The sequence below is a fragment of the Solanum dulcamara genome, chromosome 9 (genome assembly GCF_947179165.1).
Source record: "Solanum dulcamara chromosome 9, daSolDulc1.2, whole genome shotgun sequence".
NCBI classification, from domain to species: Eukaryota; Viridiplantae; Streptophyta; class Magnoliopsida; order Solanales; family Solanaceae; genus Solanum; species Solanum dulcamara.
The window spans coordinates 11,366,573-11,388,960 of NC_077245.1; the positions used below are offsets into that span (position 1 = coordinate 11,366,573).

General features: G+C 33.6%; 2 protein-coding genes across 2 annotated transcripts; both read right to left on the reverse strand.

Annotated features, from left to right (window-relative positions):
• Positions 1-3,095: 3,095 nt before the first annotated feature.
• LOC129904562 (LRR receptor-like serine/threonine-protein kinase RGI5) lies at positions 3,096-7,232 on the reverse strand. The gene is made up of 2 exons (XM_055980120.1): positions 3,857-7,232; positions 3,096-3,656 (listed from the first exon to the last, which is right to left on the reverse strand). Exons 1-2 carry the CDS (start codon positions 6,735-6,737, stop codon positions 3,271-3,273), a joined length of 3,267 nt encoding a protein of 1,088 aa, XP_055836095.1. The 5' UTR covers positions 6,738-7,232; the 3' UTR covers positions 3,096-3,270.
• A 7,232-nt stretch (positions 7,233-14,464) lies between these two features.
• On the reverse strand, positions 14,465-21,115 carry LOC129902997 (protein PIGMENT DEFECTIVE 338, chloroplastic). Its single transcript, XM_055978469.1, has 8 exons — positions 20,184-21,115; positions 19,390-19,464; positions 19,231-19,302; positions 18,642-18,722; positions 18,316-18,413; positions 17,011-17,136; positions 15,015-15,063; positions 14,465-14,850 (listed from the first exon to the last, which is right to left on the reverse strand). Exons 1-8 carry the CDS (start codon positions 21,054-21,056, stop codon positions 14,671-14,673), a joined length of 1,554 nt encoding a protein of 517 aa, XP_055834444.1. The 5' UTR covers positions 21,057-21,115; the 3' UTR covers positions 14,465-14,670.
• Positions 21,116-22,388: the final 1,273 nt, after the last annotated feature.

Here is a 22,388-nt window from a genome sequence, read left to right on the forward strand (position 1 = left end):
CTTGAGTCCTTTGTTAGATTTGCTGATTCTTGTTAGGTATCCTGGAATTTAAAACTAGCAAAACCACCTGACATGAATTATATAGAACTGCAAAAGTCTGTTAGATGTGTTTGTGCAATGTCATATATAGATGAGTTGATAATTGATAATCATTTTTCTCAGGGTTAATGTTGGTATGGGAAAATCTTCCCACTGTTGAAAATTGTTGTTGACTGGCTTCATTATGGCTAAGTGTCATTATGCGGAGTTTTCTCAATTCAAGCTAACTGATAGAATAAAAGAATATCTTTATGAGGCTCAACCTATCTTTACCTAAGCAATATTTACACCAGGAAGAAAGATGCTTTCATGGACTACTTTGACCTGAGAGATTTACTTCATCATTAGCTAAGTAAGTGAGACGACGGGAAGCTTAGTCTGATTACCTCGAAGTTCATTAATTCAATTAATTTAAATTCATGTATGCCTATAATATGATATGACTTGCAAGTTTCCTAGCTTGAATTCGTATAAAACATGAGAACGCAAGTTCAGTTTCTTGCTACTTGTGTGAACCTGTATTACTCCCTTCGCCCCATTTTAATTGTCATAGTTTCCTTTTTGAGAGTCAAACTATATGAACTTTAACTAACATTTTAAGATATATTTTTTTTTCATATTGATATGAAAAAATTGTAACTTATAGTATTTTTCATATAGTTTTTGAATATCTATTTTTTACTTTACAATATTGAGTTAAAGTATTATAATTTAACTTTGAAAATTAGTTAAATTGACTTTAGAAAAGCACAACATGACAACTAAAATGGAACGGAGAGAGTATATGTATTATTTATAAACAAGATTACTTAAAGATATTGGACTGTAATTATCTTTAATATTTTTTGAACCTTCATTGCAATTTAGGGATTCTTTAAAAGTGAGAATAGCTACTTCTTGTTCTTCTAATTATTGTCACACATTTATGTTTCCAAAAGTATATACATTGCATATGGAAAGTGTCATTATGAAAGAGGTGATGGAAGTGATGGGGGTTGAAGCTGACAAAAAAAGCTAAAACTAAATTCCAGGATCTTTTTTGATTTGGTTTTGACCAAAATTTTTAATATTTTCACGAGAAGTTACCACATATACGTATCCTATCCTTCAAGTCCTGTGGATAATGGAGATGAAGGCATGGTCTACATCTGTTTGTTCCCCCCTTATTTGCACTTGGTCCTACTTAATTTAATTTCACATTAATAACTAACTAAACTCCAGATGCAAATTAGTTGTGGTCCGGTATAAGAATCATTTGTGTTAATTATGTTCTATTGTAGCAGGTGTCATTTGATTTACAAACTAGTTATGATAATTCCCTAAAATTTAATTATTTCCTGGATGTCATTTGATTCACAGACTAGTTATATTCATTCAATTATGTTCTATTAGTAGGCGTCATTTGGTTCACATACTAGTTATACTGACTTCCTAAAACTCAATTATGTCCTATTAATAGTTGTCGTTTGGTTCACATTTTAGTTATACTGATTTCCTAAAACACTATTATGTTCTATTAGTAGGTGTTATTTGGTTCACATACTAGTTATATTGTTTCTCTAAAACTCAATTATGTTCTATTAGAAGACGGCATTTGATTCACATACTAGTTATATTTAGTTTTTAAAACTCAATTATATCAGAAGGCGTCATTTGATTCAGATACTAGTTACACTAATTCTCAAATCAATTATGTTCTATTAATTGACGTTTTTTGATTCACATACTAGTTATACTGGTTCCAAATGACGAATCTTGAGGGGGGAAACAATAAAGAAAAGTCATCAAATATCTCTTCTTGGCTACATTCACATGCTTAAATTTGTCCAATTTTTAGCTTCTTTCTTTGATGGTATCATGTTCATGCACCCATAAAGAAAAAATTGCTATACATTATATTTGGCATGATTCACTTCTTGGGACTTAGCAAACTATTTGCTTGGAAAAAATCATTGGAAAACTATGTTGAGTTTTGTATTGAAACTATTAATGAATGCTGCCAAAGGGAGTGACAATGTCATACGCAAAAAGAAAAAACTCACAGAATGGCAAGGTCCAAATGGTGGAGTGGTCTAAATGCTCCCTCCACTTTTTCCTTCACAGAACATGGCTTTTTTGTTCCCCTTTTTTTGTCTCTATATTGACAACTATCAGACAGTTTAGTATGTGTCCAAATGATGGAGTGTTCCTCCGTTTACAGAAATTCAGAAAATGTGAATCTTTGACTTTGAATACCTGCCATAAATCCTGCCTTAAAATTTCAACAAAAGCAAAAGATGGGTGAGCTAAGGTACCACATGGCTCTATCTTTAAGATTTCTTGTTGTATAGAGAAAAAACTTGAAAAAATAATAATTATGCATGCATTATCTTTTTCATCTATTTCCCAAAAAGAAAAGAATAATTATCATGCAGAGGAATAAACCACTCCAAAATTATATCAATATATGAGCTTATCTTTCCTTCCTCTCCATCATTCAGCAACTAAATACCAGACTTTTGTCTACGACTGAATTCAAACCCATGAGACACAACTAACCCATGCATTACGCGCTACACTTTTACCACTAGACCAAAGTCTGGTGCTAGTGGTAAAAGTCACTAATGCATTACATGAGTATTATATTTGATTTTCCAGAGTTATCAGTTTTCTTTACCACTAGTGCGCAAAGCATCATGTGTTAGCACAATTCAAAGAAATGCAACACTTCAAAGAATATGATGCAGACAATTTAATCTAATGCAATAGTGACTGCTTACACAGTTTGAATCTATGAAACAAATTTATCGTTGTTCCAAAACTCCCCTTGATTTCTTCTTTCTATATTTCTCTTTTCTGAAACTACTTTTGGCATCACCGGAATGTTTGAAACCACATTCGAAGACCTACAATTTTTCTGAATTGGTCGATCTATTAAAAAAAATAGAAAAGGACTCCCCTTCTATGGTTTCTTCTTTCTAAATTTCTCTTTTCTGAAATATGGTAAATTAAAATATTATGGTGCAACTGCAAGCATTTTGAAAGCTAAAATCTCAGTACAGAGATGGATAGGAAGAAATGAAGAAGCAAATAAACTACATTAATGTTTCTGAAATATGTACACAATGGACCCCAAGACATTATCCAACGCTTGGAACAATGAGTTGACTTGCTCATATCTTGGGAACTAAAGAAAACTAATTCCTACTCTTCTTAGTCAAAAGCAACAACAAAAAGACATAACAAAATTAATCAACTTTGAGTTGAGGACTGTTTTATTAGAGGCTGAGAAATTTTCCCAAATTCTTGATCAGGTGAACTCTTCACTTCCATTAGAAGTGCCACAACTTCCTTCATTGTTGGCCTTTCAACCGGTGATGAGTTGACACAGAACATCGCTATTCCAAGCGTTTGCAGCATTTCTTGGACCACTTGATCGGGTAAACCTTGTAGCTTAGCATCAAGAACTGTAACAGCCGGTTCAAAGCTTCCCATTTTCTTCTTTACCCACTCGACAATGTGAAGCCCATCACCTATCTGAGAATCAACAGCGCTGCGCCCACTAAGAATTTCTAGCAGCACAACTCCATAACTATAGACATCACTCTTTTCTGTTATATTCGCCGTATATCCATATTCTGCAACCATAATTAACAAATATTTGTGTCACACTCGACGAACTATGATTCATAAAGTAAACATTCAAAAAATGTTATGATCTATTTTGGCTTCTATGCCGAAATATTAGTAATTGAAATATCCCTAGTGCAATGTATTTGTTAAGTAATTAATACATTTCAGTTTGTATAATGAGAAGCAGATGCTTGAAAATGCATACCTGGAGCAATATATCCATAAGATCCTGCTACACTGGACATAGCATGGTGATAATTTGGCGAATTCATTAGCTTTGCAAGTCCAAAATCTGCAATATAAGCGTCAAACTTGGAGTCGATCAGTATATTATTGCACTTGACATCTCTATGAAGAATGGCTGGAACACAGTCATGGTGAAGATAAGCAAGGCCTTGAGCTGATCCAACTGCAATTTTGTACCTAATTTCCCAGTCCAAGTTTCTGTTACTTTGCAAGAGCTGATGAAGATTGCCATTTGAAATGTAGTTGTAGAGAAGAAGCTTAATGCTCTTGTTTGAACAATATCCCAATAACTTCAGAATGTTTCGATGCCTAATATGTCCGAGAATTTGAATTTCTGCTGCAAAAGAATCTACTGTCTCCTCGTCTTTCTTTGTTTTCCAAAGCTTCTTCACTGCAATCGCCTCACCGTTAGGCATTTCTGCTTTGTATACAACACCGGAACATCCTTTCCCAATGATGTTTTCATCTTTCAAGCAATCCAAGATGTTGTCGATGGTGAAATTGAACTTTTGAAAGGGGATGAAAGTCCAAGGGTAGGAAAAATCTTCTGCCCCTACTGAAGAGGCTGACATGCCTTGGGACTTCTGAAACACATATCTGTGGTTTCGCGTCACAAGAATCCATGTAGCCACAACTGCTATGGCTACAGAAATCAGAATCACCGCAACCAGTGCTATGGTTTTCGGTGACTTCAACCCGTTCCTTCCCATTATATGTGAAGAACAACTATAACCATCTACTGATTGACAGAGTGAATTCTCCAGAAAAGAATCTGAATTGAGAGTTCTAAAGAATGGTGTGACAGGAATAGGCCCCGAGAAATTGTTGTATGAAACATTCAGGGACGTAAGGCTGGTCAGGGAGCTTAGAATTGTGATGCTTCCACCCAACAAATTATGAGAAATATCAAGAGCTTGCAATTGTGTCAAACCGGACAATGTTTCAGGAAGTTCACCCGTGAAACGATTCGAGCTCAAATCCAAACCGATTGTTAAGCTTGTGACATAGCCAAGCTCGGATGGAATCTCACCAGAAAGACTATTTGAGCTCAAATCAAGTAGAGTTAACTTCTGCAAGTTCTTAAATGACTTTCGAATTGGACCAGTAAGCAGATTGTTACTGAGAATAAGTTTGTTCAAGTAACTGAGATTGCCAAAACTCGAAGGGATCTCACTGGTAAAGCTGTTCCGGCTAAGATCAAGTTGCTCTAAATTCACAAGCTCCCCCATCTGGTGTGGTATTTCCCCAGTTAGGTAATTGTTGTGCACATCCAACAGCTCAAGAACTGTAATGTTTGCAATTTCAGAAGGCAAGCCACCAGAGAAATGGTTCATGTACAAATCAAGAAACACGAGATTCTGCAATTGACCAATCTCCTTAGGAATCTGTCCGGAAAGCTGGTTCTCACCTAGCCTCAGCCTCACTAGAGACTGGCATCTCGCAACACTTCGAGGCAATCGTCCAGTTAAGGAATTCCCAAGAAGCAACAATTTACTCAGCTGCAACAAATCAAATATCTCCTCAGGGATTGATCCGGTGAGCTTGTTCCTCGAAAGATCAAGTGCATATAGCTCGGTACAGTTTCCAAAAGCAGCTGGAATGGTTCCTGAAACTGAATTCCCCCACAAGAAAAAACTCTGCAAGTACTTCAACTTACCAACTTGCCAAGGAATTTGCCCTGATAATTGGTTCTTATCTAGCTGAAGAGCTGTCAGGCTAGTGCAATTACTTAACTGCCAGGGTATAGAACCGGTAAGTGCATTATCAGACAAATGAAGCTGTTCAAGAACCAATAGCTTCCCCAAATCACTAGGAATTTCACCAGACAAATCGTTTGCAGAAACATCAAGAATCACAAGGGACGAACAGTTCCAAAGCTCAGCCGGGATAGGTCCAGTTAATGAATTTCCCCATAAAAGCAAGCTAGTAAGCTTTTGCAACTTGCCCAGCTGAGGAGGTATCGAACCAGTGAGCTTATTCATATGCAGATACAAGTACCTAAGCTCCGAAATCATCCCAAGTTCAGGCGGTATCGAACCGAATACTTCAGTATCATAAATTGCCAGTGTTTGAAGATTGATCAAATTCCCAAATGTAGGTGGAATAACACCGGAAAGACCGGTTGCCGCAACACCAAACATTGTGAGATTGGTGAGCAGGCCTAACTGTGCAGGAATTTCACCACTCAAATATGGATTTCCCCCAATCCTAAACTGCTGGAGTGACACTAAGGACCCTAACTGTGATGGAATTGACCCATTGAGGAGATTATCTTGAAGACAAAAGATTTCCAGTGAAGAAAGATTAGCTAACTCTGGTGGGATCTTACCAGTCAATCTATTTGAATTCAAGAAAAAGAACTGAAGTGAACTAAGCCCACCAAGTTCTGATGGAATAGAACCTGAAAGTGAATTAGAAGAAAGGTCCAAAAGCCTAAGATGAGCAAAAGAACCAAATGATGGAGGGATAGTTCCAGAGATATTAGTAGAAGAAAGATTAAGAAGCTGCAGGGATGAAAGGGAAGAGAGTTCAGAGGGTAAATAAGAGAGATTTAAGAATGTATTTGGGATAGAAAGTGAAATAACCCTTTCTTGAGGAGAACAAGTAATCCCTTGCCAAGAACATGGAGTCAAACTTGAAGGGTTCCAAGAAGAAAGCACAGAAGATGATGATTTTGCATAAGGGTCAGTTGCTTTAAGCAGAGAAAGCAAAGCTTGTCCATCAGAAGAAACAGAGCTCACTAAAAATACAGTCTTTGGGCTCAAACTTAAACAAGAAAACAAGAAAAACAAGAAATAACATGAAGGGAAAGTGAAAAAATGGTAGCTTTTCTTCTCCATTATTGAGTGAAAATCAAAATCAAGAAATGGGGTTGTAGAAAAAAATGGTAATGGTCTTTGAAAGTTCACGCTAAGAAGACAACATACATGTGGTGTTAATGGAGGTTTGCTTCAAACTCACACAAACTAAAAAAATTTACTTACCATGCATGTGAACTAAAAAGTTCTTGCTTATCTTTAATGGAACATTTATTAAACTGCTACTATTAAAGTTTTTTCTTACCGGAGATAATGAGCTCCTCCTCCCTGCTCCGCCGTACACGGCGGTGCTAGCTAGTAGCTACTAATGGTGGTGTTGGTAAAGATAGATGGTCACTAGAATGAACCAAAAGCATTTGTCATTTTGCATTTTCTTGGTGTTTCATGACCGCGGTGGACGGTGGTTGACGGCGATGGACGGTGGTGGAGAAGATTAAGTGAGAGTGACAGTTCTTGAGAAACTAAAGAGCAAACAAATGGAACTATACATTTAAATAGCAAAGAGCATATTTTTATGTGTTTTTATTGAACAAAGTGATTTGTAGAGCCACAATATTTTATGAATACCAAAATAGCGTACTTGTTTATTTTTATTTTTTTGGTTTTGAACTAAATTCCAAATTGTACTGAACTGATAACAATTAAAATCATTTATAAAATTGCCTTTTACAGGAGTATTATTAATGTTGGTTAATTATTCTCAAGATCATTTGCTGTAGGCATATTATTATGGACTTGTTTCTCTTTTGGTACTTATTGGAAATCCCTTTAAATGGCAAATGTCCTATTTTGTACATGCTAAAAAGAAAATATTTACATCAAATTAATGATAAAATTTATTTATATTCTATATTTATAATAAGGTATTGAAATATCCTTATACTTTATCAAATAAGTAGATCATAAATTCATCAACAAGACAAAAATACCTTAAGGCTCCTTTTATAAATAAGGATTTATTTGGTACCTGATTTGGAGGTGAGTTATGTAGGTATTAAATCCTTGCATAAGTAATTCGAAGGTAAGTTAGTTATGTAAAATAATAAATAAATTTCCTCATAACTAATCTTTATATTATACTAATATCTACATAACTCTAACTAGCTATCAAATAACTCCTAAATATTTACAATTACATATTAATCATATACTTTTAAAGACACATAACTTTATAAAAATCTACCGATTCAATAAACTAATAGTAGTAATAACTGATATTGGAGTGAGGCAGGCCAGCTTAGAAGATAGTGAAAGGTTAAAGAGAGAGATTCAGGATTATACAACAAATTCAATGTCTATTTTCTTAAACTTAAATATATTACTTTCTTCAATTTATCCCCGGACCCTGCGCATAGCGGGAGCCTTAGTGCACCGGGCTGCCCTTTTTATTTATTTTACTTTTTCTTAATCTATTTTTAAAAAAAATATTATTTTTTTATCAATTCTTTTATTTCAACTTTCACATAATATTCATGTTTAAGATTACAAAATTAAAATACATATCTTTAATTTAAAAAGACGATATGATTCAAACGTCTTTTTAATTTATTAAATTTTATGTCGAATCAAAACTAAATAGACAAATTAAAACAATGAAAATATATAGCATAAAAAATGTACTTCTCCTACGGCAAATGAATATTCAAATACTAATATGATGACTATGATTTAAGCAAAGGGCGTGTACTTAGAGGATAATTAGAGCATCTCTCTTTCTTTTTTTCTCTTCCTACCCTTTTTACTTGTATTTTTATATGTTTAAAAGTCAATCCGGTGCATTAAAGTTTTCCTATGCCCAGGATCTGGAGAAGGATCCGATCACAAGAGTCTATTGTATGCAGTCTTATTCTGGCAGAGGCCTGTTTCCAGGATTGAATCTGTGACCTTCTGATCACATGACAACAACTTTACCAATTACTCCAATACTCCCTTTCTCGTATTTTTATATGTTTAAGATAGTAAATTCAAAATTTTATTATTTTTTTACATCTCTACGTGGTGAAAATATGTAGTAAAAGGATAAGAGTGATTTTGTTATCGAGGAAGGTGTAGTGGGTGTGTTTTGGGAGTAGGGATAAAGAAAAATGTAATCACATGATATGAGAAAGAGAAAGGGTTTTATTAGAATATATTAACGCACAAGTAGCGATTAGGGTTTTTATTTTTACAGTCTTGCTTGTGCTTTTTACTGTATAGTCACACTAGATATCTTATCTTTTTTTTTAATATTGAGCAGAGGGTTATCTAGGGGCGGAGCTATATCTTAGCAAGGATAGTCAAATAAAAAATCTTCGTCGGAAAATTTTTGTAAATATATATGTTTAATATCGATATTTTTGGATATATACTAATTGTTTAACATCCTTGATATAGTAAAAAGATAACTCAATGGTTAAGGATGAACACCCTTTATTTGTCCTAAAGTATGAACACCCTTGAAGAAAATTTTGGCTCCGCCACTGGGGTTATTCGAAATAACTTTTCAACCTTCCAAGAATATGAATAAAGTTTGCGTATATCTCACTTTTCTCAAACTCCACTTTTGAAATTTAGGATTACGTATTGATCATTCGGTCTGATTGAAGTTTACCGATTTTAACTAATTGGTTATGATCAGTTTGTAAACATACTAAACCGTTGTAGAACCGTTAATTATATTGTCAATTCGGTTTATTGGTTATTGATTATTATCAGTTCGGTTATCGGTTTAACAGTTAAAATTTGACACTGAAAAAGTCATTGAAAATCACTTAGAAATAAAGTGATAAATCAAACAAAGCATGCACATGAGCTGACATATTGCATCTTACTCAAAAGTAAACACTGACAACTTTAGGATAACTGAGAGTTTGAGACAGTCAAAAATAAAAGCATGAAATTAAACCCTAAGCCAAGGACTTTATATACCGAATGGTATAAATATAATTTATTAATTTTCTATCGAATTTTCAGTTAACCAGTTGAAAAAAAGCCTCAAACAGTAAAAAAGATAACCCAATATAAAAAGTTATCAAAATTGTTAAACCAATAACTCATTATCGATAAATCAATAACTTTTTTTAATTCGAATTATTAGTTCTGATTCGATTTTGAACGGCTCCGGTGGAAATCTATCGGGTATATTGTTGTGGTAAAGCTTTAGTACTCCGTCCGTTTCTTCTTAATTATTTGTTTCTTATTGACTTGAGACATTATTTATTAGGATTTATTTTATTAAATTATAGTTATTAATTTTTTTTTTGTAAATCAAAGTTTAATTACTATGTATGTAATACTTTATATATTTATTTAATGATAATTATATAGTTAATGTTTACTAAGTTTCTCTTAATTTATTAAAATAAATAAGTAAAAAATAATAATAATAAATATAACTGACATATAAAAAGGAAAGGAGGGACTACTGCTTAATAAGGTTGAACATATTGTTTATACCTAATTTTACTAGTAAGTGGTAACATTTTGAGGACTGCGATAATAGTTAATGTTTGTATAGGTTTTAGTATTTGTTTCAGTTATTACAATGGCTTTGTGGTAACAGCCTATGACCCTATCTAAAAATTTACTGCACTTTGAAATAGTGATACAAATGTAACAACCTACGATCTATCTTGGGTCATGTCTTTGGTAAGCCGCAAATGTATCATGTCTTGTTTAATCAACTCTTTCAATACTTTTTCGATGTACCTCTCATAGTCAACCTTTCATACATTCTCACTGAGGCATCTGTGTATCTGCTCTTCACATACTCGAACCATCTCATATGAGTCTCGCCTTCTTTATCTTGTCCACCACGGGGCCACTCTCACTTTATCCCGAATATCTTCATTCTTGATCATATTTCTCCTGACATGCCTACACATCCATCTCAACATTCTCATTTTGGTTACTTTCATCTTCTGGATGTACTGCGAGTTCTTAATCGGCCAACACTCTACCATATATACAACATAGTTGGTCTGACATCCACTTCAATAAAATTTACCTTTAAGTTTAGGTGACACATTCTTATACACAAGGCACTTATGTGAGCCTTCATTTCATCCATCCTGCTCCAATTTTGATTTGTAACATCATTGTCGATCTCCCAAATTTCTTGATTATAAACCCAAGATATTTGAAACTTTCTTTTTTTGAGATGACTTGTGTATCAATCCTAACTTCCACATATGCCTCGTGAGTTACTTCATTAAACTTGCACTTCAAGTACTCTATGTTGATACTGCTCAACTTGAACTCTTTAAATTCCATCTCCAAATCTCTAGGACTCTATCGCTAACTCTATCGTAAGTTTCGTCAATCAAAACTATTTCATTTGCAAATAACACAAATCCTGGTATCTTCCCTTGGATATATTATATCAGTTCATCCATGCACCAATAATAGAAACATGTTAAGAGTTGATTTCTGAGGCAATCTATCAAGATTGAAAGTGTTTCAATCTCCTCCCACGTCCTCACTCGATCTAAGCTCCATCACACATGTCTTTATTTGTCATAATATAAATAGACCTTTAGCCTCTAAACATCTCCATATAATCCCCTAATAAAATTGTCATATCCTTTTTCCATATAACATGTCAGCTTAATAGTTAATATATATATATATATATATATATTCAAGAAATTGAACAAATAATTAGTGATACGACTCTATGAGCAAGGGTATAACTAAAGCACTCAAAGTTTAAATTTTTTAATAAATAAGTAGACAAAAGAATGAATTCTAGTTTTTTTTTCGTTTTCCATAAATTCTATTCACATGATATTTATTATCAAGTATTAGCTAAATTGGATCGATTCGACTTAATCAACAAGTCAAAATGAGCCTAAAAGAATATCAGCAAACTAATAATCTTAAAAATTCAGATAAAATGGATCTGCATTTCTTAAAGTTGACATATAGTAGTAATATATAATATCATCAAAATATATAATGATAGTTCTATATATTGATTAATTAGGGTTCCTTAATTAAAGGTAAGCCTCAATTCAATTTGGTAGAATATAATAATAAAACAATCTAAAATAGAGTTGAAATTTCTAAACGATTAAATAAACCTAAGAAATTAAAATTCTAATCAGTTGGTGTCTTTTTTTAAAAAAAAAAATATTAGTATTAATTTATTTTTTATTTTTTGTGGGGGTGGGGTGGAGGGGGGGGGGGTTCTTAGAGAGGTCCAACAAGTTCCCTTAGAAGGGTACAAAAGTCGGATAGTATGGGTTCAAAACGGCACAAGTTACATATACCCCCCCCCCCCCCCATTACTTTGTTTCTTCATTGTCCTAATACTCATATTTTTAGTATCTTACTCTTTTCTACACTTTTAATAAATACATATACATGTGCATACATAATTCTCATTTTTTTTAAAGTCAAACAGTTATCTTTTTTTTTTTCTTTTCAAGTATGATATATTCGAAATTCATTAATTTGAATAGTAGTAAAAAAAAAATACATTTTCTATCAAAATATTCTTCATTTCAAAATCCAAGCATCAGAGGTGAACCTAGGATTTGAAGACGATGGGTGCACCACTAATAGCTAATGCATGTTAGTTAAAGCATGTCACCGAATATCGATTTGTATGATATTTTATGAAACGTTAAATATATAAAACTAATGTACTAACGTATCAATAGGTGCATTTTGCACCATGAGTTTGCATGTTCGAAACTTTAATTTACTCAAAACAGGTTCCTTTAATTTGTCTCTTTCTTTTTTCTTTTCCTTCTTAAGGGTTGATCATTTCATGAATGTAGGAATATCAGTAATAAAATATTTTTAGTCTAAGTAAATCCTTAACGATGATGACCACGTTCTAATGAGTAATTTGGTTTACAACTTCACTTATATATTTGTTGATGGAACAACAACAACAATTAATGTGCAAATTTTTTTAATTTTTTTTTTCAATTCTTAATTAATCAATATTGAAAAATGATCTTATCTTAAAACGAATAATCTATTATATATTAATTTTAGTAACTCTGAGTTACATGATTCCATGTTTAATTTCATTGCTTCTAATCTACTACTTATTATTGATAATATAGGTAAACAATTGTTGCTTCGACCTTAATTTTCTCAAATGTCTTTTGGTTTCATACAGCCTTAAAGCACTACATTTTCATATTTTATAAGTGAACTAGAAATGAACTCTCTTTTTTTCTGAAACGGAGATCAATTCTTTTAAGTTCTTGTTTAATTTTTAATTTTTTTCTAAAAAAAATCAAAGAAGGAAAAAACAATGTTTCTCTTCTTTACTTCTGAAGTTGGAGGAAAATCTCCACTAAGGTTTATTAATATCTGTGGGAGTTTGCATCAGGGTAAGTTATCTATATCATATGGAGGTACGATTCTTTTCTGAACATGGTGTGAATGTGAAATGCTTGAATCGAACTGCGTGCCTTTTGTATAATAATAATTAGAAGAAAAAAAGTTATGGAAAAGGAAGTCAAAATAATTGAGAGAAAAAGAAGCAATAGTGGCAACCCAAATTCCAGCAGCCAAAACATAGTCTAATCTATTATTCTGCACTGACTTTAGGTCACCATAGTCCTATATTTAATTCTTGTTTATATTTATGGAGCCCCAAACCTAATTTCATTAGGGAAATAGGTACACTACTGACCCAACTCATTACACTTAATTAAATTAAATTAGACTACTAAAAAATTAATTTTCTAAACAGAATAGGATAAAGGTTCACTGAGACAAAATCATTCAAGCAGACATGAAAAGGACAAATAGCTACATATAATTTTAGCCATAAGCTCAAGATTTCCTATTCTTTTTTTTTTAGTTTTTTTTTTTTTTAAGTTCTTTCTTGAGAATTTAACAATCAAATAGGACAAGATAAATGGTTCACTTAAATGAAGGAGGCATCTTTTATGGGAATCTGCATTGAGCCAAGAAAAATTTTATGACTTTTTTGCAAGCTGTTAGATGTGAATTACATTAAACATATGTTGACATGGAGTAAAACTAAAGTGATACACACAGTCACACACCATGTATTATGGGATCTATTAACTGTAGATGTTATATGCATCCCTTTTGAGGCTCCAGGCTTTATGAAGTTTAAAGCATTTGCTTGCAAAACAAAGAAAATATTGTAAATAAATAAATCTGTGATGAGATACTTCAAGATCCCAGATTCAAACTATCTTCAATATTATTCTACATTGGATTGATTCAATTGGGTAGTACTGTCATTTTTTAGTTCTGAAAAGTCGAGAGTCTATTGAAAACAGCTAGATAGAGATAAAGTTTGTGTACACTTACCTTCCCTAAGCCCCACTTATAAAACTATACCGAGTATGTTGTAGTACTAGTAGTACTATCATTTCACTTTTTTGCCAAAGAAAATGGTTTGATTTAATGGTTAAGTTTGTGTCCTTACAGTCCATTGACCAAGAGAACAAAGTTGAATAATTAAATAGCCAGTCCTCCAACCTCTTAAACTAAATATAATCATCGGATGTATATTATATGTATAATATGTATATCAATATACATAATTAATATATATTCTATGTATACCAACTAAGAAAGTTAAACAGTTAATCCCATCGGCTATTTGTGTAAAAATCCCATCATAATTATTGTGTTCATTTTACAGCCTTACCCCACTCCTATAAGAATTTGAAAAAAGTATAAAGGTTGCAAAGATTGCTTCAAAGCATATTGGGGCCAATATATGAGACAACTGATTGAAGGCCCAACAAGGAAACTTCATAAGTCCATTTATGAAAGCATGATATTCCCAAAGGGATGTGAAACTTCAGAAGTGTGCCAAAAAGGAAAGTTAAGTAACAATGAGACTTATTAGTCACTTCAGTAAAGAATATAACTGGGATTTTGAACAATGATACTTTGTCATGGATGCTATCTAATGACCTAAAGACGTGCCGAAAGGATATACAGTTCAATACAATTTTAGTGTTGGGGGTCATGCCATGTTTACATTATCCCTCTCAAACTTGAACCAATTCCAATTAGCATACATATTTTCTTCATCTTCAAATGGTAGCCTGTCGGTTGGAAGGGGTTCTAGTTTCTTTGTTGCTGAAACAGTTCGTAGGCTCTGTCTGTACTTCTTTGCCATCTCTTTTGCTTCGGAAAATACTCTCTGCAGCGAAGGATGTACACTTGTTATGCAATTGTAGTTATAACGTTACGTGGAGTCTAAACTGTAGCTTTAAGATGTCGTGTTATTACACCATGTAAGGGAAACAAGCAAGGATGGCTGATTGTAACTAGCTGTGAGGTGAGCAATATTAAAGAGAGACAAACCTCCTTGTCCGATAAAAATAACCCTGGCTCACTTTCAAGGTTCGCAATACTGCATTTGACAAAAACAAGAGGATATCAAATTGGCAAACAATTTGCCTGTTACAGGAAATCAAGATAACAATTCCTTGGTGTGATTTTAGTTCAGAAATTTAATATGGAAAGTGAGGAACGGAACTGAGAATAAGCAGGAAAATAGTAAATCCATTGGCAGGAGCCTTAGCATCTCACAACTACAAAAGTATCTAGCCGCTTTTCTTGTTACTTGTTAGTGACATGCTAAGTAAGACAGGGCCTCAATAAGGAGATGCACACATGAGCGAAGGAATTGGAAAACCAAGCAATGAAAGTCATGTTTAATGCAATAAAACCTTTAGACCCATGTGAGATGTATTGTGTTATAGTCTTGTCCATGCACTCAAAGGTGTAGTCTAGTGGTCAAGAAATGGATTGAGAACCATGAGGTCTCAGATTCAAATCCCAACGAAGGTAAAAACACTAGGTTGTTTTTTCTTGATCTGTCCAAGCCTTGGTGAACAATGTTACCCCGTGGTCGGTACCTGTGATGTGGGAGGTAGCAGGTCTCCCGTGGAGTTCGTGGAGATGTGGGCAAGCTGACCCGGACACCATTGTGAAAAAAAAATAGTCTTGTCCAAGCACCCCAAAACAAACCCAGATTTTTAAGGTTGTTTGGAAACTATGTTATGTACTAGTATGAAGGCATCTCTTGTGACAGTCGTGCTGAGTCTGGTAATAACAATATACTGCTGTAGCTATCACGTTTAAGAGATCATCAGGTCATGGCATAACAGTTGTTGACTACATACAAGGGAACAAACATTCAATAAACTGAAGGAGCCTTTGCTGCCAATTCATCTACAGATTTATGTTTGCTCCGATGGGATAGCTAAATGTCTAACAACTCACACTTAGGGATTAGCCTTTCAATCATGCTAAATTCCCTACCAGGAGTGTGTGCATGGGTACGGTGACATGATCAGATCCATTGAGAACTCCTATTGCCTTATATTCCGAAAAATGGTACTAGTTTTTATGTGAAACCATTCGGTTAAATATTCTGTTTTTAGTGGTAGAATTTTCACTTACCATATTACTAGTAGTGAAAAACTATTTACCATATTATATGTGCCAAAATTACAATTTGGACCAACAAAACTTTATAATCATTAATCATCCTTGCAGTTCCAACATCGAAGAAGTAGCAACTAGACAAAACCGGAGCTTGAGTTGGAAATTCTGAAATTGTTATTTGACCTGAACTGGTTGCCCATGCACATTGATATAATTCACATGGAACTACAACCCCATCATGTATTTACCCCCTTCCAAATTTCAATCACAAATTTTAAATCTATTGCATTATCTGGCAAAGGAGATGAAAAAAAAATTAAAGCTGTTCAACGAACCAATGTACATAATGAGCACTGCTTTGAGCTAAGAATGATTATAATCGCTACCAAGTTGTGGACTTCAAAGGCTGCTTCATTCCAAATGGAGAGAAATGGATACTGAATACTCATATAGCCGACCCGAACTAACTAGAATTAAGGCACAGTTGTTGCATTCTATTTTTTGGTCTGTTGTAGTTAAGGGGGAAGGGACAGTAATTTGGTCTCTAGAAATGGGGTGACGAATGAGATACGATCCTAGGATCTCCAAAAAAGAATTGCTAGTAAAGGAAACTAACTTGTACACCTTTCATCTGAAATAGTTTGCAATATATATTACTTCGAAGTTAAATAGGACATGGATAAATTTGATAGTTAAAATATTTTTTGAAGCTATAGAAATTACAAGCAACACACAACTAGTTGAAAACTTTCCATCTCAAATATCAAAAAGTTGAAACATAAACAATCATAGTAGGTCATGCATCCAAAAGGTATTAAGGTAATCCTTGAGCCACATCTGATATCAACTTATAGGTGCATTTATCCCTACCACTGAATAGGGCATAATCAAGAAAATTATCTCGTACCTGAGAGATATTTTGTCAGGAAACATTGACCTCACAACCATAACTTTCACCTTCTCATCAACTGCTAACAAGTTATTCATGGAAGTAACCTTGCCTTGGGTGACATTTGAGATGTGTAGCAAGCCACTGAGAATTGAAAAGAAACAGACATATAAATAATTCGAACATATTACTTTCTTTTTCTGGAGGAACAAAGAGCATGGCTCACTTTAGTCAAAGATTGTATAAAACTTTATCTCCTCTCATTTACTCCCTAAATATATTTCATGAATTAAAACACCCGAATGATACCATAAAGTATTCAGGCAACAATCATAAATGATATTTAATTGAATTGCACAGGAGCTAGACTCCTTGTCACCTCTCCTGCTTCTTAAACACATGCACATGCATCTACAGTTCCATCGTAAGGGCACTATAGAAACAGATATAATAATCCAACACAAGTATAGACCTGCCATAAAATATGGTAAATCCCACAAATTTTACTATAAAAAATACAGATAAAATCAATAGAAAGCATAGCAAACCAAAGATATTATCCTACTAGTTGTTGTTTTTCTAAATTTATAATTAAAAACCAAATCCACACCTCAATCAATTGAACGTAAGACGAGCATATAAGATTCAAAACTCCAAACAAGAATAGCTTTTGTTTTTGAATTGCAAGATAGAATGAATAGTTTCTCTGAGTTGAAACAAGGAAACGGTCAAATGTGCCCCTGTATTATCCAAAATTGAGTAACTTTGTCCTCCGTCAAATATTTGGCCCAATATTGCCTCAACACTAGCAAACAGTCTCATTTTTGCCTTGACCTCAAACAGAGCTACAACCTAATGGTAATTTTAAACCTTAGTCATAGTTGAGGGGTAAAATTGAACCTGTCTTCTCAAAGAATTTGGACACGTGAGTACACCCATTGCACACCGGAATTTCGTTAATGGCAAGAGTAAATATGAGACGATTTGCTAAAGACGGACCAAAAGTGTAATGGAGGGAAAAAATGGGCAATTTCAGGTTGTACAGGGGCAATATTTGGACCTTTTTCATTGAAACAATTTAATTTCTACATGATATTGAACAACAATAGTGGTTTACATTACTCTACAACTCTATATCATCGCATATACCTATTTGTGCATAAAAACAAGAAAATACATGTCGATCACATTTTGCACCCATGGTCCGACAGCAAAAGTTCAGAGTTATCCTAGACCAGAGTTATTAAGTTTCTTAATATTACAGGCCAGTACTAACCACAGCTAAGTCCGACTTTTTTCTCTGGAAAGAGTAGCGTAAATTACCTTCGGTTTGTTTCACCAAGCCTTATCTGTGCGCCAAAGGGAAAAAGTTTTTTCACTGTTCCTTCCACAAGGGTCCCCTCTTGCAGATTTAACATTTGCTGTGGAATCCAAGATTCAAGATGAAAAGAAATAGAGTAAGACAAGAAAATAATCAAGAGAGGTTCTCAAACAATAAATAATTGAAAGAAAGTCTTGATAAAATTTGGAAAAAAAAAAGCAATAGAAGAAAGGAACCACCCCTAAAAAAGAAAAATGTGATAGAGCATAAAAAAACAATGAAATAATTAGGCACAAGACACTGGGGAATCATAGTGACAAGAACTAACCCAAGCTTCCTTCTCACTAAGTATTAAGTCATTAGTTTCTTCGTTTATTCTGGTAATAAGCACATTAATTCGACGCCCCACCTGAAATAACAAAACATAGATATAATAAGAAGCCATAAATACAAAAGCAATCCATGTCAATGGGAGCAGAAGACTCACATTGTGGAGATCTCACGAAAGGTTTACATAGTGCAGAGCACATTCTGGCCACCAAAAATTTGCACTTTCCTTTTTATTGTATTTTTTATAACAATTTTAAATTTTTGGGAAAGATGCCAAAGAAGCAGCACTTTGCCACTTAACCATTTGGTATGCACACAGTGAGCTTAGAAGAATGTGGCCAGCAACAGATACAATCGCAGTGCTTCCAACATATGTAGTGTTACAACTTAATAAATGTGATTTCATTTTCTATCAAGGAAAACAGCGCCTCCAAGCACTCTAATTTAATAGTTAAATTGTTAGAGAGGATAGAATCTCACTTGTTTTAAATGCAGAAGAAGAAATGTATAATTAAGTCCAAAGATACATAGGTAAATTAAATGTGAGAAACATAAGAATTATGATTGGTGAACGCTATCCAACTTACATTCTCCTTCAGGTCGGTGAAGCTATTAACTCTGTTCATTAATTCAGCCTTTGGAAGAAAAGCCCGTAACCCCTGCATAACAACATCCAACCTGTTTAACACAGAGAAGTAGACCTGCACTGGAGCTGGAGTCATGGAGGCATGGGGTGACTGGATTACCTCTATTCTTGTAAGAAGACCACCAGTATTCCACTCTGTTATCTTCACTTCAATAGGTTCATTTAGTTGTTTAATCTGTGGCAGAAAACTAGTTAAAATGCTAAGTTTCTCGGCTAAAAAACTAGGATAAAACAACCTAGAATAGAAACACCTAAAAGAACTGAGAACAAAGTAGTATCATCAAATTTGAGCCAGTACTTCGTGACACAGCACTCCCTCAGTCATTCTTAGCAATGGTATGTAGTTTTACATCTTCTCACTCAGAGCTCACTCATCCTTCAATTTCCACTTAACGTCCCTCCTTATGTTTGGTCTTCCACCAGCCCCTTTTTTTGTTCAAAATATAATAGAATCAATTCTCCTAGAGCTATATTATTTATCAGCATGAGTTGCACATGCAAACAGGTCAATGATAGAGCTACTCAAGATGTTCAAACGGCAATATCCAAAAGTATAATCGTGCTCAGAATGTACAGGGTGATCTAATTTTGAGCTTTGAGTACAGATTCTAACAAGTTTCTAACATATCCAAGAGGAAATTGCAGGTCAAGATTATCCCTTAAGAAATTCAAGTGAAGAAATAATAGTATTGAATAACAATTATCCAGAACAATTTGTGGTAAGATCCAGTTAATAGAGCATAGAGTACTTTAGTAGCTCCATTAATAAAGTAAAACATAAAGTTAATCCCAAACTACGCAGCTGATTGATTGGACTAAGTAAAACATCAAGTTCCCTACCATATGAAAATTTAAACTTTGAGTATTATAAAAGAAAGAAAGTGAGAAAAGAACCTGCCTCACTCGATGCCAAGCAATGCGTCTAAAGAGCCTTCTTGTCGACAGTAGTGGTCGACCACTGAGTGTTCTTCCAAGAACCTCAGCAAAAAGAACAGTCCCAGGCTCCACAACGGGCTTCCCTGACGTTGTTGATTCCCAACTCACTGCCTCATCATAGCTCACAATTCCCATTTTCCCTCTCACCAAAAATTCCTCAGCATCCTTCTCTAAATCACACAGCAAATAGTCCATCTCTTTGTCATACAAAGGCAAAACATCCTTAGTTAACATTGTACCCAATAGGTCTGCACCAACACTCACATCAAGCTTATTATCATTGCCTGAAACCACAACACCTACCACCAAATCACCCGGTTTTGGTTCGTAATACTCTACGCTAACCTTCTTACTCTCTTCTTCAACTGGATGAACCTCTTCCTCCTGTTCTGTATCACTTTCTTCTTCATTAGACTCCCTAGGCTTAAATAACTTATAAAAAGGCTCCAAAACTTCATCTTTACTAACTTTTTTCTGCTCCTCCTCTACATCTGCGAGAACCCCATTATTTATTTGCTTTAAGTATGGCTTATTAAGCAATTCAAGCTCTTCACTTTCAGGCATTTCAGCCAAATGGGTAGTCCTAAATTCTTCAAATATTTCGTTTTTAGAGCAAAACGAGACATGGGTATGCAAATTTATTTGAGAATTCCAATGGAGTGACAGATTCTTGGAAGATTTTGGGGTTCTAGCAAATGGGTATTTGGGAGGAAGGGGAAAAGCTAAAATTTGGGTAGCCGTGTTGTAAATAACAGAAGTGTTGAGGGGCAGAATTGGATTGAAAATAGAGAAAGACTTACATGGAAGAGGAAGAAGAAGAAGAAGTGGCATGTTTGCTCATCTGCTCGAATTGCCGCTTGTTTCGCTATCTGTTTACAATTGCCTTTGATATTTTTCGGGGGTTTTGTCCACATTTTTTTATAAATAATTATTAATTTTAGTAATATTTTTTATTTATTCTCATTTATAGCAATATTATTATTAAAAGTGAATTATGCATGTAATATAAATATATTATAAGTATTTTAAAATATATTATGCTTGTTTTAATAAAAAAATGACACAATGTATTATAATTGTAATAAAGTGTGAGATAAATATATTATTTATGAATAAAACTTGAATTATATGAATTTTATAAATCATTGTCGTTATAGGTATTAAAATTATATTATAAATATATTATAAGTGTTTAGTGAAAAAAATATTATTGCTATAAATGATAAATATTTTCTTAATACGGTATATTTATATAAGTTTCCCATATTCTTACCCGAGAGACAGACAAATGGACCAAGGAATGTTTGGGCCCAAGGGCCATAAAGATAGTGATAGAGCCCGTAGATATTTGTAAAAATGGCATGGGCCGGACACTTTTTTGGTCCATTTTTAAGTTCATAAATGACGGGTTTTAATATGAAAAAATTACCAAATTACACATCTTATATTCCTATATTTTCAATTATTCTCTATCATTTATAAAAATTTCAAAAATCCCTCTGCTGATACATACGAATGACGTTGATACATCGCAATTTGATATATAAGTCATTTTCATGATACATTGATACAAGCCAAACACACAATGTATCAGTAAAACATAAGTTTTATTGCTATTTTTGTTATGTTCATGATATATTAGGTGTTATAATCTGATTCATAAGTTTTATTGATATTACAATGTTTGGTTTGTATCAACTAGCAATGTATCATGAAAATGACTTATGTATCAAATCGCGATGTATCAACGTCATTCGTATGTACCAAAAATTTGGAAGAAAAAAAAAATTAGGTAATTACCAAAAAAGTTGAAATAAATTGTAATTGGGTTTTTTCACTATGGAATTTAAGTAATCATCCCAATAATATTAGAAAAGTTTTATAAAAATAATTTAAAATTATTTAATGATAATTTTTCGAATAAGATTGCCCTCCTAACCTATAGACAGTCGCTATTTTTCATGGTGATGTTTCTCCCCACACCAGACTGTGATGGTATACTTTGTATGATTAGATGAGTCCTTAAGCCAAACAGGCTGAGTATTAAGCTTCTTGTTTTAATAATGACTTCACTTTGATGATTAATACAATCAGTTTAATTACCAAAAATAATGTACGCAGTTTTTCATCATTAAATTAAGTTTAACATGTAATAACACATAA